At 42.3% G+C, this 15,602-nt stretch overlaps 2 protein-coding genes and 1 long non-coding RNA gene across 4 annotated transcripts in view; 2 read left to right on the plus strand and 1 right to left on the minus strand.

Annotated features, from left to right (window-relative positions):
* The window catches only part of ITGA1 (integrin subunit alpha 1), a 70,708-nt gene extending 66,760 nt beyond the window's left edge, over positions 1-3,948 (plus strand). The window contains exon 30 of the mRNA XM_080972352.1: positions 1,017-3,948. Coding sequence (XP_080828478.1) covers positions 1,017-1,061 — 45 coding nt within the window. The 3' untranslated portion in view covers positions 1,062-3,948. The remainder of the gene's footprint in view (positions 1-1,016) is intronic.
* A 1,295-nt stretch (positions 3,949-5,243) lies between these two features.
* On the minus strand, positions 5,244-7,691 carry LOC308458579. The gene is made up of 2 exons (XR_013977578.1): positions 7,609-7,691; positions 5,244-6,231 (listed from the first exon to the last, which is right to left on the minus strand). It is a non-coding gene; the product is annotated as an uncharacterized lncRNA (long non-coding RNA).
* Positions 7,692-8,460: 769 nt separating this feature from the next.
* The window catches only part of ITGA2 (integrin subunit alpha 2), a 62,472-nt gene continuing 55,330 nt past the window's right edge, over positions 8,461-15,602 (plus strand). The window contains exon 1 of one of the 2 annotated variants that reach the window (XM_080972350.1): positions 8,461-8,681. In XM_080972350.1, the coding sequence (XP_080828476.1) occupies positions 8,603-8,681 (79 nt within the window). In that variant the 5' untranslated portion in view covers positions 8,461-8,602. Of the gene's footprint in view, positions 8,682-14,917; positions 14,982-15,602 lie in introns of those variants that run through there. The other variant, XM_080972351.1, reaches the window with a different exon arrangement.

Below are 15,602 nucleotides of genomic sequence, written 5' to 3' on the forward strand. Positions count from 1 at the left end.
AAGGTGATCAAGTATTAAAGCAAAATCTAATTGCTCCCTACATATTATCTTACTGATAAAGGCTGCCTTGTGCCTCTATTGTTGCAGCAGCAATATCATATGAAGGAATAATGATCTCAGTTCCCCAAATGTCGGTTCTTATACAGCCAAAATGGCACCATCCATGCATAAGGAGGGAGGTGTTAGCGGACTTCAACAAACCTGAAGTTTTGCAGAAGTTAAAAAACATATTTTAAGGGAGGGGGGACCCTAAAGCGTGAGGAGGGCTCCTGAAACAGAATGCTGACAACAGCTACAGAATGCTGACTAAATGTTACTCATACTCATCCACTGATTTCTAACATTGAATATCACCCATAGTACATAGTATCTGATTACTTCCATTGCAGTAAGCATCTGGGTGGCATTAAGCATTTGACCACAAGTGGGAGCCCTTGTCAAAGCCAAAGAAAGAAAGAAAGAAAGGGAAATAACACAAAGCAGATTTAATATGTATACAGTGGTACCTCGGTTTAAGAACAGTCCTGTTTACGAACAATTCAGTTTATGAACTCCGCAAAACCAGAAGTAGTGTCCCAGTTTGCGAACTTTACCTCGGTCTAAGAATGGAATCCAAACGGTGGAAGGGCACCGGCGGCGGGAGGCCTCATTAGGGAAAGCGTGCCTCAGTTTAAGAACAGTTTCGGTTTAAGAACGGACTTCCAGAATGTATTAAGTTCGTAAACCAAGGTACCACTGTACAAAATTTGAATCAAGTACCTTAGGAGTTGCACAATGATCGTCTTAATTCAAGTCTTTCTGTTCTTTGCGTGACTGAGTGTCCTATTTCTGATGTTTTATAACAACTAATTGGTTATTCCAAACTGAATTTTGATGGCAAAACCTCTCTTGACAGAGAAGTGCATGTTAAGTAGATTGGCCTTAAATACAAACAGAAATGAATTTCTCCCCCATCCCTGTACATCCCTGCAAGTTTTCAAAGCTGGATTAAAATGTTGTTACCACTTTCCTTTCAGGCTGGGTTTTTCAACAGGCCTTTAAGGAAGAAAATGGAGAAATGAAAAGGGGAAACCCTCCAGAAGAAAACTAGGAATTCTACAAGGACTTGTCCTCAGGTCTTCCTCAGAAATGTGACTGTAAAACACTGACTTGGAGCAATCTAGGTGGTCACAAAAGTTTTCTTGAACACTAACAGAAAGTGCCTAACACTAAACACACACACACAAAAACACACATACAAACACATGAAGCCAACAAATCAATGATAGAAAAGGGCACACAGCACATTTTGTGTGTCTAAGGAGACTTTGGGCTTCTGCATCTCAAGCAACCCATTTCCATGGGGCATGCAGACTCCTTTTAAAACCGAGGAGAGCTTTAAAAGCAATTTGGGATATGGCCAGAATGGAGAGTGGTCTACAGAGGAAAGGAAACAACAGTGGAGTTGTGGGTTGGGACCAACTGGCTGAAGGTAGCTTAGCTTAGCTCTGCAGCTCTGTAGATCCCAGTCATCCCCCCCCCCCCCAAAAAAAAAATTGGTGTTTGCTTTCAGAGCAGCACTCCTCTAAGGCTGTCACATTTATAAGGCAGTGTGTTCTATTGAACTAAATGGGATGCACTTCCTAATAAGACAGGTTTCCTACCCATCTGGCGCTCTCCTGATATTTTGGAATACAGCCACGTTAGCCCCAGACAGCACAGCCATCCGTCCCCAGGCTGAGAGAGAGTATTGGATTTGGGATCAGTCTCTGATACGTACAGGAAATGTTTTGTAAAGTTGTTGTTCTGTTGTTCCAAAAGAGGGGTGAAGGTGCAGAATCATTTCCCATAAGTAAAAGAATTCAAAGCTTGGTACTTCACTGTAAGCCTGAATTTCAAATCCTGAACATAGCTGTTGGTTTGAGCGGCAAACATTTGCTTCAAAGAATAGCACTCAGAATGCATCGTTTTGAAAAGGAAAGTTTTCCCTGCTCTATTTATGATGAGACACGCAGATGTGTTTCGATCACTTTATTGTATGACCATCTATATATATATATATATACAAGTGCAGTGCTGGTGCTGTCCATTCCTGACGCCACCCAAATTTTTCATTCATTCACTATTGTACAAAAGGAGGTTTTGTGCCTAGACAAACTTAGTTTTTGTGGTTTCACTAAGATTTTTGAAAGGATAGTCAAATCTGCACACACCTTTTTTTAACATTTAAGAGATGGGGAAATATATATGGGTGGTTGTGAGCTCTATGGTGCTGGTGGGCATTTAACCGTGGTTGTCATATATTTCCTCCATTAAGCTGGCAATTATATTGGGGGTGGGTAGGATTGTAGGCAATGCTGTTGCTTAAAAATAAAAAAGCAGTGCCGGTCAGAAAAGAGCCTCTCATACATGTGGCTTGTAATGTAATATTTGCTTAAATATTTGTTTCCAATTTAACTGGCACATTGGAATTTTGAAAATGTGAGCAAGTATTTCATGGAATGACCAAATATAATTATGTCTATTGGAGGGAGTGGGGTCCAAACCCAAAACTTATCTATGTTGCCCTATTGCTATAAGGTTACAAATCAGCTGTATTAGCATATAACTACGTGAAGATTGCAAGTGGCCATAATTGTGACGTGTGAGGAATTCACAGCATGAATAATCACACATATTTGTTTGGTACGGCATACATTTCACACTGGAGATTCTGTTGTTTGCCATTTAAGACATTGTCAGAAAAACTCACCAAGAATCCTGTTATTTGCACATAAATTAAAAGGAATGGAAACTCAGATTTGGGATTATACACTGATTCCTACAGGGAAATGCATCACAGTATCAAGCAATTAAAAAGAAGCAACAGTCTAGCGCTACAATGAAGCAAGGTTATCTCCCTTGGTTTTCATTTTTTGCTACTTATGTGTCGAGGAATTATTTAAACAGTAGCTATGTTAAGGGTCTGTCTGAAACACTATTATGTACACTGTATCTATAGAAATACACTGAAATAGATAGAATGTTTAAAATCCTAATAGAGCACAAAACACAGTGGCCCAAATCCCACTAAATTTAGCCACAGGTGACTGAAAGCACAAGGTTATTTAGATACAACTAACTTGTTCCAATTAGCCGTTTTAAAAAAAGGGAAATCCATTCATTTTAATGGAACTCAATTTAAAAGTAAACTTGCTTAGGATCATGGCCTGAAGATTGCACTCAATGGCCCATTTAGTCTAATTTAAGACAGTGAAGCTCTACTGGAGAAAGTTGCCTGCATATTTTTATCTAATACTGTTTAATGCAAGTCTAATTGTCTTTCCCCAAATATATCACCTTTCTTCTGCACTAAAATGTTTTGCTATACATTCACAATTTGAGTATCTTGGTGTGTATATAAATGTGGATATTTTAAATGTAAGCTTGGTACATATTGTTTAACTTCAAAAGTTTTATCTCTTTTATGTTACCCTATCTGAATTTTTCACTATTCTTGGTTGGTAGGTTATTCCTATCCCCAAGAATGAACACGTACATGAGAGCTAGTTCACACATGACAGCAAACCACAGGAACCAGCCTTGTCCCATCGTGTTTTCAATTAGTTACTTACTGTTTGGCAATAAATAAATAAAAGCTTGCCATTACATCTGATCTGGGAAATAACAGTTTGCACTAATCCTTCAACCTAGGATTGTAGAGCCAACTTCAAACTGGCTTACAATCCTAGTTCAGAAGGAAAGCACAAACCATGGTTTACCGATCTGGGTGCAGCAGCAAGCTATGGTTTGCACTGAAGTGAGAATTAACTAATTGAAATAGAGAGCACAAGGAGACAGGAAGAAGGGCAAAACAATGTGCTAGCTCAAGGTTTATTCCAGTAGTATCAAACCGTTAGTTTTAAATATATTTGAGTATACACAGAGTTAAATAAATTTTCATTTATTGTTTTAAGTGATTATATCAAATTGATGTAGTGAGTCTGATTCATGCTTTATAGTATCCATAGCATTCATAAGTCTGAAGCAAACCATGAGTTCATTCCTGAATGCATACTGTTTGTTTGTGTATGCTTGTTCCTAATACAATTTCACAATCCTGTCTGAAGATGAACAGAGCCCTTTGTTTAGTGACTATAACTTAGCAGAAACCACAGACAGACCCACAACTTGAGACTTCTGAATAATTATGACTCTGTGGGTTGCCAGTTCTTGAGCAATTCCTCAAGATCAGTCAGCTGTGCACCTGGAAAGATGAGGTAGTGAATCTTGCCCTCATTCTATTTCACCCTCCTTATGTGTAATTTCTAGTATCGTAATGAACTGGATCCAACCTCACAACACTATCATTCAGTTTCTGTTCCGAAGCAAGTTCCACTGAATTCAATTGGGATTACATTTCTAGGAATGAAGTATATAGCATTTCAATCCAAATCAGCTGTACCTGTGACCCAATGAAATCAGTGGGAAGAAGTCGTGACTTAATTTTACTCTTTGGATTGCTTCACGTGAATTATTTCATGCAACAACCCTGTCAGGTGTAGGTATTGTTGATGGGGCAGAGAAAGTAATCACCAGGTGGCCTTAGGCAAGCCAGAGGTGAGAGATCTGAACCACAGGAGAGGATATTGCTGTTGCACCCAAGCATAGGCATCTGGTTGGCCACTGTGAGAACAGGACGTTGGACTAGATGGGCCTTGGCCCTGATCCAGCAGGGCTCTTATGTTCTTATCTTCAACTCTGCTTCTTCACCATAATGCTAGAAGGGACATTGCTCAGTGATAGAGAACCTGGTTTGCATGCAAAATATCCCAGGTTCAGTCCCTGGCATCTATACACCCCTGTCTGAAACCCTGGAGAGCTGCTTCCAGTCAGCACTGATGATACTGTGGAGTGACATGTATGATGCTTTAAATGTTGAGTGCAGAGTGGAAGAAGAGGAACAGGTACGAATGAGCATTATGGCATTGGTGTTGTGCAACTTATCTGAGAAAGCTTATACCCAGAGCAAACTTAGTTGGTCTCTAAGGTGCTACTGGACAATGTTTTAATTTTTATTTATTTATTTGAGATACACATTTTTAAAGCTAGAGAACAGTAGAAAAGAAGAGCTTGCTTCTGCACAGGTTTTTTGTTTTTATTTTTGGTCTTTCTACATTCTTCTTGGAATTGCTCTATTAAAAAGAAGGAAAGCACACTCTAGGTATTTGTGTGTCATTATATGTATATGTATATGCATATGCATATGTATATGTATATGCATATGCATATGTATATGTATATGTATATGTATAAATCCCCTCTTTCATGGAAAATGTGTTTTTCCAGGAACAAAACATTGGTGTTGGAGATTTTCCCACAACAGAAGCAGCTTTCTTGATATTTGAAAGTGTAGAAATTTGAAAGTGCAACACTAAAAACCTTTTGATCACAGGTGCAGAATATGAAAAGGTTGGCATAATTAAAAGGACAAATGATTGTTGTTGCATGTAAGCGTCCAAATTCAAGGTTATCTTTTGCATGAATTTCTAAGAGTTTCCTTACTAGCACAGATCTAAATGACTCACTGACTTCTCCCACACTGCTTAACAATGTTCCTCAGAAGAAGTTGCAACATTCTGTGTTGATACAGGGTGAGCATGCATGAAGGGGGTGGCCTTATCAGATGAGACGCGTATCTTGAATCACTGCATCTCCAGGAAAACATCCTGCCCATTCATGGTGTGCATTTCATCAAGTTCTTGCTGCATGAACCCAATTTTTAGAGGGCAGAGCCATTATGAAAAAAAGTAAATAAAAGAAGTGGCTTGTTTCTTAAAAATAAATGTCAGAAATGAAGTCCATTTGGGGGAAAAAATATTCTCTTAGCAAAAAGATGTAACAAAAGTCCACAAAAGGTGTAAGAATGTGTATTTCAAAAAGTGATAGCCAACATTAGATATACCCAGAGGAGACCTGTTAAAATCAATGAATTTAAGTAACTTTATTTCAATGGATCATCGTCCATTGTGATAACATGGTAAAACTGTACCTTTTTTTGTATGGAAATTGTCACTTGAATAAACACTCTTCTCCTTGTTGTAGGTTTCCACTCCTTTTTTGTTCATTCATGAACTGGTGACATTAAGCCACCAGTGTTATATTTCAAAATATTAATAAGCTCCTTCAACATTTGTTTAAAGATGAGCCAGAAATTATTTTGGCTTTGTGTCTTGAAATAATCCGTAGAGTTTTTCAAACAGAAATTCCATCCTAAAATGAAAAAGGCAAACACAAAACATTTGGTAAGACATAAATGACACTTGCTTCATAGTGTGCTAAGAGAGTACCCACCTCAACCCAGCTATTTACTATGAGATTTCTATGGCAAGTGTTTCTGAGTATTCTGTTGACCAATGGAATTGTATCAAAGTTAACATTCAGCTAAAGGTCTCCAATATGGGCAGGAAAATTTGTTGTTGCTGTTCTTTCTGTTCATCTATTTATATACAATATGGGTTTGCATATGCACCATACATTTAAAGAACTATTACACCACTTTAATAGTCATGGCTCCGCCAAAAGAATTATGGGAGCTGTGGTTTGTTAAGGGTGTTCCGAGTTGTCAAGAAACCCCATTTCCGCTCACAGGGCTACAATTCTCAAAGTTCCCTGGGAAGAGAGGATTGTTAAATCACTCTGGAAATTTCAGCTCTACAAAGGGCACTAGTACTGGTGTGCATATTTCAGGGAACTCTTATTATGGTCTCTAGGGTGCACCTGTCAGAAGAACCTGAGCCATGGACGCAGGTGGTGCTGTGGTCTAAACTGCTGAGTCTCTTGGGCTTGCTGATCAGAAGGTCGGCGGTTCAAATCCCTGTGATGGGGTGAGCTCCTCTTGTTCTGTCCCAGCTCCTGCCAACCCAGCAGTTTGAAAGCATGCTAGTGCAAGTAGATAAATAGGTACCACTGTGGTGGGAAGGTAAACAGCATTACCGTATGCTCTGGTTTCTGTCATGGTGTTCCGTTGCACCAGAAGCAGTTTAGTTATGCTGGCCACATGACCTGGAAAGCTGTCTGTGGACAAACGCTGGTTCCCTCAGCCTGAAAGCAAGATGAGCACCACAACCCCATAGTCGCCTTTTACTGGACTTAACCGTCCAAGGGTCCTTGACCTTTCCCCCCTTTTTTTTGTAGCATGTGAGGAGCACTTCTTGTCCTCATTTCTATTGTGTCCCTCTAGGGCAACACTTTCCACCTTCCCAACTGCAGCCCCTTTCAGAAAGAGATGATTTGGCCACGGTACTCCACACTCAGTTTACTTCCAGACTGGATTATTGCAATAGCTCTGTGTGGGACTTCCCTTGAAGACAACTTGGAAACTTCAACTAGTTAAAAATGCAATAGCCAGATTATTAGCTAGGGGTCCGTTTAGAACTGACATAATAACCCTTGTTTTAAAGTGCCTGCATTGGTTGCCAGCGCATGTCTGAACCTAATGTAATCCTCACAACACCCCTGAAAATTATAGGCCAGTATAATTATGCCTATAGTGCAGGTGGAAAAGGCGACACTGAAAAAGTATGGCTTGGAAGGCCAGCCAGCTTTGTGATGAAGGCAAAATTTCAGCCTTGGGACTTCCAGACTCACATCATAGATCCCAACACTAAGCCAGTTCTCAGACAGAGGAAGGAGCTTCCTTACATCTGTTTATGGAAGCTTAGGTGACGTATATCTCAAAGGAAACTGTGGTACAAAAATGGTCCTCTGCTGGGCGTCTCTTTTGCATGCAGTGGCAAAAGTGGGCATGAACAGGCAGGTACAGCATACTAGGAAAATTCTGTGGAGAAGCGGTAACAAAAAGCCCACACATTCTTAGTCATCCCTCCGCTCAAGAAGGCACTAATGGGCGCATTAAGGAATTTTACACGAGTCTTTGCCAACCTGGTGCCCTCCAGGTTGTTGGACTACACCTCCCATCATCCTTGACCATTGGCCCTGCTGGCAGGGGCTGATGGGAGTTGTAGTTCGAAAAAGAATCAGGCTGGCACCTCAGGGTTGTTTTAGACACAGAACCTCCTTTTTTTGATGTTCACTTTAGATGTTACTTCACTGACTTTAAAATATAGTTGCGCTGAATAGGGTCCTGGCCATCCGCCCTAAAGTCCTGCCCTGGCAGCACCACGGGCGCCAACCGAAACAGCCGCCCGTTTTCGTCACTCCTGGCCGGCCTGTGAGGCGAAAAAGTTGAGCTTTCAGAGGGGGGCGTGCTCGGAGTTCGAGTTATGAGGCAGGTGAATGAAGAAAGCTCGCGCGTTTGTGGCGGGAAAGCGCGGGCCCTGAGAGACTTTTCGTCTCTGGGCGGCGACGTCGGTCCGCAGGAGGTGTTTGTTGGCGAGGGAAACGGGGAGGGGCTGTCGCCTTCTCTCCCTGGGGGCTCCTTCCACCAGCAGGAGCGTGGCGGGGGTGGCCGGCGGTGGGCGGAGCTGCCCTGCCCTCTCACGACTTCCCGTGGCTCGCGCAGCTCGTTTCACTCGCCTGCCGCGGCCGAGCTGCACCTTGCGCCCTCGCCTCGACCCTCCTCCCCTCTCTCTTCTTTCGGCTTGGTACAGTCGCCAGCGCGGACCCTTTTCCGCTGGGAACTATGGGCGCGAGACGACGCTGCGTGAGCTGCCTGGCTGTGAGGCGCCTGCTGCTGCTGCTGCTGCTGCTGCTCAGCTCAGGTAAGTCAGCGGCTTTCTTGTCGGGCAGGTGGGAACTCGCCCGCTGCAGCGGGGCAGGAGCTTCTGCTGTCGCCTCGGGACGCGCTTCTTCTGCTTCTTCTGAACTGCGGCGGGATGCGCGGCGCTTGCAAATCAAGGGCGCCTCTCTGCTTAACCCCCCCCCCCAATCCAACCAGCATCGGAAAGAAAAGTCTCATTTTGGGCTCCATTTGTAAATCTCCCCAGGAGGAAAACACAAACAAACCTTCTCTTCTCTGCTGGTGAAAACGCAGGATGCCATTCAGCTAAGTTTTACTTAGAGTAGGCCTATTGAAATTAATGGGCTTGACTTTTGGTGGATCTGGAAAACTTAGTCGCACTGCTGTCAATCGTGGTGTGTGTGAATGGCGCTTTTAACTCTCTTCTGTTGAAACCTGTGAGACTTGACAGTCTTTTTGGATTTGGGCAGGATCTTCATAGACTATCATAGAATTAGTTACAGGTAGGTAGCCATGTTGGTCTGCCATAGTCAAAACAAAACAACAACAAAATCCTTCCAGTAGCATCTTAGAGACCAACTAAGTTTGTTATTGATATGAGCTTTCGTGTGCATGCACACTTCTTCAGATACACTTCTCATGTGTATGCACACGAAAGCTCATACCAATAACAAACTTAGTTGGTCTCTAAGATGCTACTGGAAGGATTTATTTTTATCATAGAACTGTAAGTGTTGGAAAGGAACTCGAGGGTCATCTAGTCCAACCCCCTGCAATGCAGGCATCTTTTGCTCACTGTGGGGCTTGAACACACAACCCTGAGATTAAGAACTTCATGGTCTACTGACTGAGTTGTCTTTATAACAACAACAATAAATTGTTGTGGATAATATACAGACCAAGGGTGTAGATGAAAAGGAAGAGATTATAAATCTAGGCAGCCCATGTGGATGCAGGGTTTCTTCTTGGACTAAGACTGGGGAGACCAATCCCCATGCAGACATGACACTTGCTTGGGGGCCTTATCCCAGACACTCTCAGCCTAGGTTACCCTGCAGGGCAGGTGTGAAGATAAAATGGGAAGAGAATTGGGTATGCTGCCTTGGACTCCTTGGGCGGAATTATTATTACTAATTTGCTTTTTGTTTTTAAAATAACCCCTGTAGCATTTCTGTACTGGCATTCAACTGTTGAAACCATTTTAGCTCAGTAATTATTACACCATTCTTGCAAGGTAGTCCAGTATTATTATATCCATATTGCCGTGTGGTCCTTAATGTGTTACCTCAGGAGTAAGCCACCCATGAGACTTACACCCAAAGAAGCATGTAGGATTGAGGTCCTAGTGAATTAATGGCTAAAGTGAAATTTTGAACAGGGACTTCATGGCTCATACTCTTAGCCACTACAGCAAACCAACTCTTATCTCCAGCTGATGGCCAAAAGTCTGGAATCAACCCTGCAAGGGGATGCCAGGGATTGAATCTGGGCAATGCAGATGCTCCACCACTGAGCTACAGCTCTTCCCTAAGAAACAATAAAGCAACACTTTGGTTATACTACTGAGAACTAGATGAAGTGGTGTTGTTGCTTTTGACTTTGACATATATGACTAGGCTTCCTTGCACTACTTGTCTAGACAGCAGACTCTGGGGTGTTCCTTCAGCTTGTGTTCCTCACCTCCTCGCACAGCAGCATTCAGCAGGGCAGTGATGCTTGCCTGACCTCCTGTCACCAGTGCTGTTGGAGCACACCAGGAGGCAGAAGAGTAGGGCTGAGACAATGGTGAGGGCAGCACAGTGTGAATGCACTGGCAGAGGCAGTCCAGCACCCCCAGCAGTACATTTGCACCACGCTGACCTCACTGCCAACTCACTTCTCACCCTTTTGCTCCAGATACACCACAGTGTTGGGAGGTCATGTAAGCACTTCCACCACACCAACTGCTGCTGGTTTAACATCTAGAAGTCTCACAATACCCTGTAGCCAATCATGGTGGGGGAGAGGCATTCTGCACAGGCTCAAAAAGATTCCTGTCCTTACTGTTATTTCATATTTTCTGGCCTGGAATAGGAGTTCATGTTGTAAAATGTCAACAACAACAAAGCTGGGAGTGATGGAGTCCAACAAGATCTGGAATGCCCACCCCTAACTTAAGCAAACCACTGTATTCTTTCAGCTCCTAGTTCTGAAATAGGGAGATATTGGTGTAGTGATGATCATGTAATTATAGGTTTAAGAACCTTAAGGTGGTTTTTAAAAAATCCTTTATAGCTGAATTACTTTAAATAATAGAGTGGTACCTCGGGTTAAGTACTTAATTTGTTCCGGAGGTCCGTTCTTAACCTGAAACTGTTCTTAACCTGAAGCACCACTTTAGCTAATGGGGCCTCCTGCTGCTGCCGTGCCGCCAGAGCACGATTTCTGTTCTCATCCTAAAGCAAAGTTCTTAACCCAAGGTACTATTTCTGGGTTAGCGGAGTCTGTAACCTGAAGCGTATGTAACCTGAAGCGTATGTAACCCAAGGTACCACTGTAATCTAAACTTGAGGTTATTTTACATGCCATGTTTATCCTTGGGCCAAGATGAATGTAAAGTTTGGAAATCTAAGCTGCCTTGTGCTTTTGGATAAGTTTACCCATATTTTTATGGGAACAGCAGCTGCAATATTCTCATGTCATAGCATTTTCCTTCAATGTTTCCAGATTGTAAAAATCAGATATTTTTTTTTAATCCATCTGAGCTAAAGGTGGAGTTGGATGGCATGCAAAAACATTTACCTGTAAGAAGTTCCAACATGTTATTTCAGTAACTATGGGAAACATTGTGGAATGCAGTGCCAGAGGGAATGAAATCAGATACAAAAGACATTAACCTTTTGGAAGAATTGTGGCATGAAAACCACCCTGTGATTCCCCCCCCCCCCCCCAAGAAAGGATGAAGTCTCAGTTCATGAAATGTTCTATCTGCATTTTTGTCTAATCTGCCTTTTATTCTCATGGTGAGAGTATTTGGACTGTAAACAAAAGCACCAATTCACGCTGTAAAAGCACCCAGCCTAGAGTGACAGTGTGTACCAATACTGTCAAAACAGTGTAGATCAGCAGTTCTCAAACTTTGTGTGTGTGTGGACCACATGGAAATTGCTGGGGGACTTGGTGGACCACTGTTTTTGTTCTACAAAGCAAACCACAAACCACAAATTTTAACAGCCATAGTCTTGCTTTTCTAATATGATGGATGTGCCTGTTTTTGTTGTGAGAAAGTTCTATGAATTGTCAGCTTTCACCTCAGGTCAGGTTCAGCATTCACCCTGCTTTTGCATTTAGACTTGAGGGTGGCAAGTGATGAAAACCCAATCTTTCACCATTATGAGAAAAAGAAAATGTTTTTTAACCTTCAGAGCCAAGCGTTATAATTAAATCCATCATAGGAGCCAACTCCTAGAGGCTCAGGTCCCTTCAGCCCCCCAATAAAACATTTGAAGGGCCTAAGGGCCCCAAAGTTAATTGGCATTGCCATTCAAATGGTGTGTGTGCTGTGTCATGTGATTATGTGGGGTGGGGCTGATCTGTCCCCCCCCCAATATTTTATTTAACTTGGCACCCCTGAAACACATCACCATGTTATGAATCCATGGACCTTAGGCCATGTCACTGAGGAAGACTCTGCCCCTTTCACTGATAAATGTTGCGGGACAAGGCCTGCATAGCCCGTCAAAAAGCCTAGCCCTGGTCAGAACAGCCATGATTTCCATTGTCAGTAAAAACAAATCCAGTGCAAATACAGATGTTCTGGGTTACTTGAATTAAGTGGTTCACAGACCACAATGGTTAACCAGATGGCTGTGGGAAACCCGCAAGCAAGACCTGAGTCCCACAGCAGCATATTTTGCAAATGAAATCAGATAATTTGTAAAGGACAAGAAGTACAGTGGTACCTCGGGTTACATACACTTCAGGTTACAGACGCTTCAGGTTACAGACTCCGCTAACCCAGAAATAGTACCTCGGGTTAAGAACTTTGCTTCAGGATGAGAACAGAAATTGTGCGGTGGTGGCACGGCAGCAGCGGGAGGCCCCATTAGCTAAAGCGGTACCTCAGGTTAAGAACAGTTTCAAGTTAAGAACGGACCTCCAGAACGAATTAAGTTCTTAACTCGAGGTACCACTGTATGTGCTTTTAAAATGTATCTAGGCAACCCCTTTTCAGATAATTTCTAAGCTGAATTGCAACTTTATTAGCAGGCAGATGTAAATATTAAAAAGGTTTCAAAACAAATTGAATGTAATTAAATTTGGGGGCAGAGGGGATATGTGTGTGTGTGTGTGTGTGTGTGTGTGTGTGTGTGTGTGTTTCTAAGTTCTTTTTACTTCAGAAGGCTAGACCAAGCCATTAGCACTCTGAAAAGTCTTGAACATTCACAATTCCCTGTTGTCATTTTCACTTACTCATTTCAAGGTTTCCATTGTTTGGCTTTGTGCAGGCTTGTCCCCATTTCCATGGTTACCGTGTTGAAATGCAGACAGGACACAAGTTGCATTCCGATCAGAGTTCTACATGCTGCTCCATGCCAGCAGCATATGCTTCAGTTGTTTTGGGGCATATTGTTTAAGGGCCCATGTATGCAGAGCAGTCAACATTTCTGTGTTTAATCCTTAAATCATTGTTAGCCACTGAAAGAGAGAGGGTTGTAGCCGGTGTTTCGCTGGCAGAAAGCCCACGTAACTGATCTTCCCCTTCCCATCCTCCCCACTGCAGCCTCCTGCACCTTTCCCCCAAGCAAGTCTCACAAGAGAGCTAGGGGAACCTGCCCAAACATTGTGGGCCAGGTCTTCTGCAGCTGCACTGGGAGAAGAGACTTGCTCTAAATCAGGCATGTCCAACTTAGTTTGCAGGTGGGCCATTGAGATACAGTACTGCAAATGAGCTGCTAGCAACAGTTTTACTTTTTACATACAAGATTTCCCCTGGAAGGCAGGAATTGGGGAATATAGACAGGCATTCTCATGCCAGCGATCTTGTGTAGATGCTGAACAAAACATGTATGCATAGAAAGTGTCAATGTGTTACTATTAGTATAAAGGTAAAGGTAAAGAGACCCCTGACCATTAGGTCCAGTCGTGGCCGACTGTGGGGTTGTGGCGCTCATCTCGCTTTATTGGCTGAGGGAGCCAGCGTGCAGCTTCCGGGTCATGTGGCCAGCATGACTAAGCCGCTTCTGGCGAACCAGAGCAGCGCACGGAAACGTCGTTTACCTTCCCGCTGGAGCAGTACCTATTTATCTACTTGCACTTTGACGTGCTTTCGAACTGCTAGGTTGGCAGGAGCTGGGACCGAGCAACGGGAGCTCACCCTGTCTCGGGGATTTGAACCACCGACCTTCTGATCAGCAAGTCCTAGGCTCTGTGGTTTAACCCACAGCGCCACCCATGTCCCACTATTAGGATACAAAGCCCTTAACAACCCTAGAACTAGTTTACCTGTGAGCTGTATGCCTACTCAACTGCTTCGATCTGAGGAACTGGCACTGTTACAGGTGTAACATAATACCCATTCTGCATTTCAAAGAAATTGATATTTTAGTGTGACTTTAAAACTCCCTGCTTATTGATTTCAGACAGGTGCCTTCATTGTACTGTTTTTGGTGCTTTCCAAAACAGTATTTGTTTAAGTAAGCCTACGCAGATATCTAGAAAGTGGATGCATTTTTAGTTTATTGCTGTTTTTATTTTATATTCTAAATAGTTTTTTAAATCATTCTTACCAATAATTTTATTGCTTTATGCTTTTTGTAAACTGCTTTGAAGGTTGTTGCTTTTTTTTTTTTTTTACAATCAAGTGATATATAAATTTAATGGAATAAATAAAAGCACCAATCTCACAATAAGCACCCATTTAGATGCACTAGGAAGTTGATCAGAAGGTATCATCATTTTAGCCTGTGCACTGTTGCAGATTGTGTGAGATTGTTTGGAGGGAAGCAAGAGCAGGCATGTAAAAAAGCCACTTTGCTGGTTTCTTGTGATGACTAAGATCAGGCAAGGGAACATAGGTGTAGTGGGGGGTGAGGAAGTGTGGTTACTTCTTTACATTGTACTTTTATCTGTTATCTGTGGGCTTTTAGCTTTTGTAGACATACATGCAAGGTTATGCATGGTTATCTCAGTACCCCCTCCCTTTAATTCATTCTCCAAATGAGAAAAATATTTTTGATAAATACTTTTATCTATCCTGTAGAAGAAGCATTCTAGATAAAACATGGCACAGGGATGTATTTCTTCTGGTTTGGGGATGAGGAAACACGTTCTGATGCATTTGGTAAGAGCTTCCATTTAAAGGAGATAACCTGAAGGAAGCAAGTTTGTGATGGGTGCGACTATGAATACTCATGTTATTATTATTATTTATCTACCAGAAACACATTGCATTTTTGTGTGGTTGCACTACTATTTTTGGAGCTGGCAGCAAAGCCAGCCTTACCAGGATATTTTATGCGTTTTGTTTTGTTACCTGTAATATCTGTATTTTCTTCCTCGTTTTCTGAAGGCTGGCTTGGGGTTTAAGGCTGGATTAGAGGCAATCCAATACTTCATAATCCTGAAAGGTTTACCTAAAAGTATTTTAGACAAACAATGTACAGAAATGTTTTTTTTCTGCTGGTTTCAGTATGATGAAACACATTTCCTTTACTTCCTTTTGAGGGCAATGCTTCATAATTCCATGAGGTGCAGCATGAGGTTACAACACAAAGGGAACATCAGCAAATTATTATTATTATTATTATTATTATTATTATTATTATTTCTACCCTGCCCATCTGGCTGGGTTTCCCCAGCCACTCTGGGCGGCTTTCAACAGAACATTAAACTTCAAACATTCAGAATAAAACTTCAAACATTAAAAATCACTTCTCTCTCCTTCCCCTGTCCGCTTCCAAGT

Source organism: Podarcis pityusensis, assembly GCF_964106645.2.
Source record: "Podarcis pityusensis genome assembly, chromosome: 11".
In the NCBI taxonomy this organism is placed as follows: domain Eukaryota; kingdom Metazoa; phylum Chordata; class Lepidosauria; order Squamata; family Lacertidae; genus Podarcis; species Podarcis pityusensis.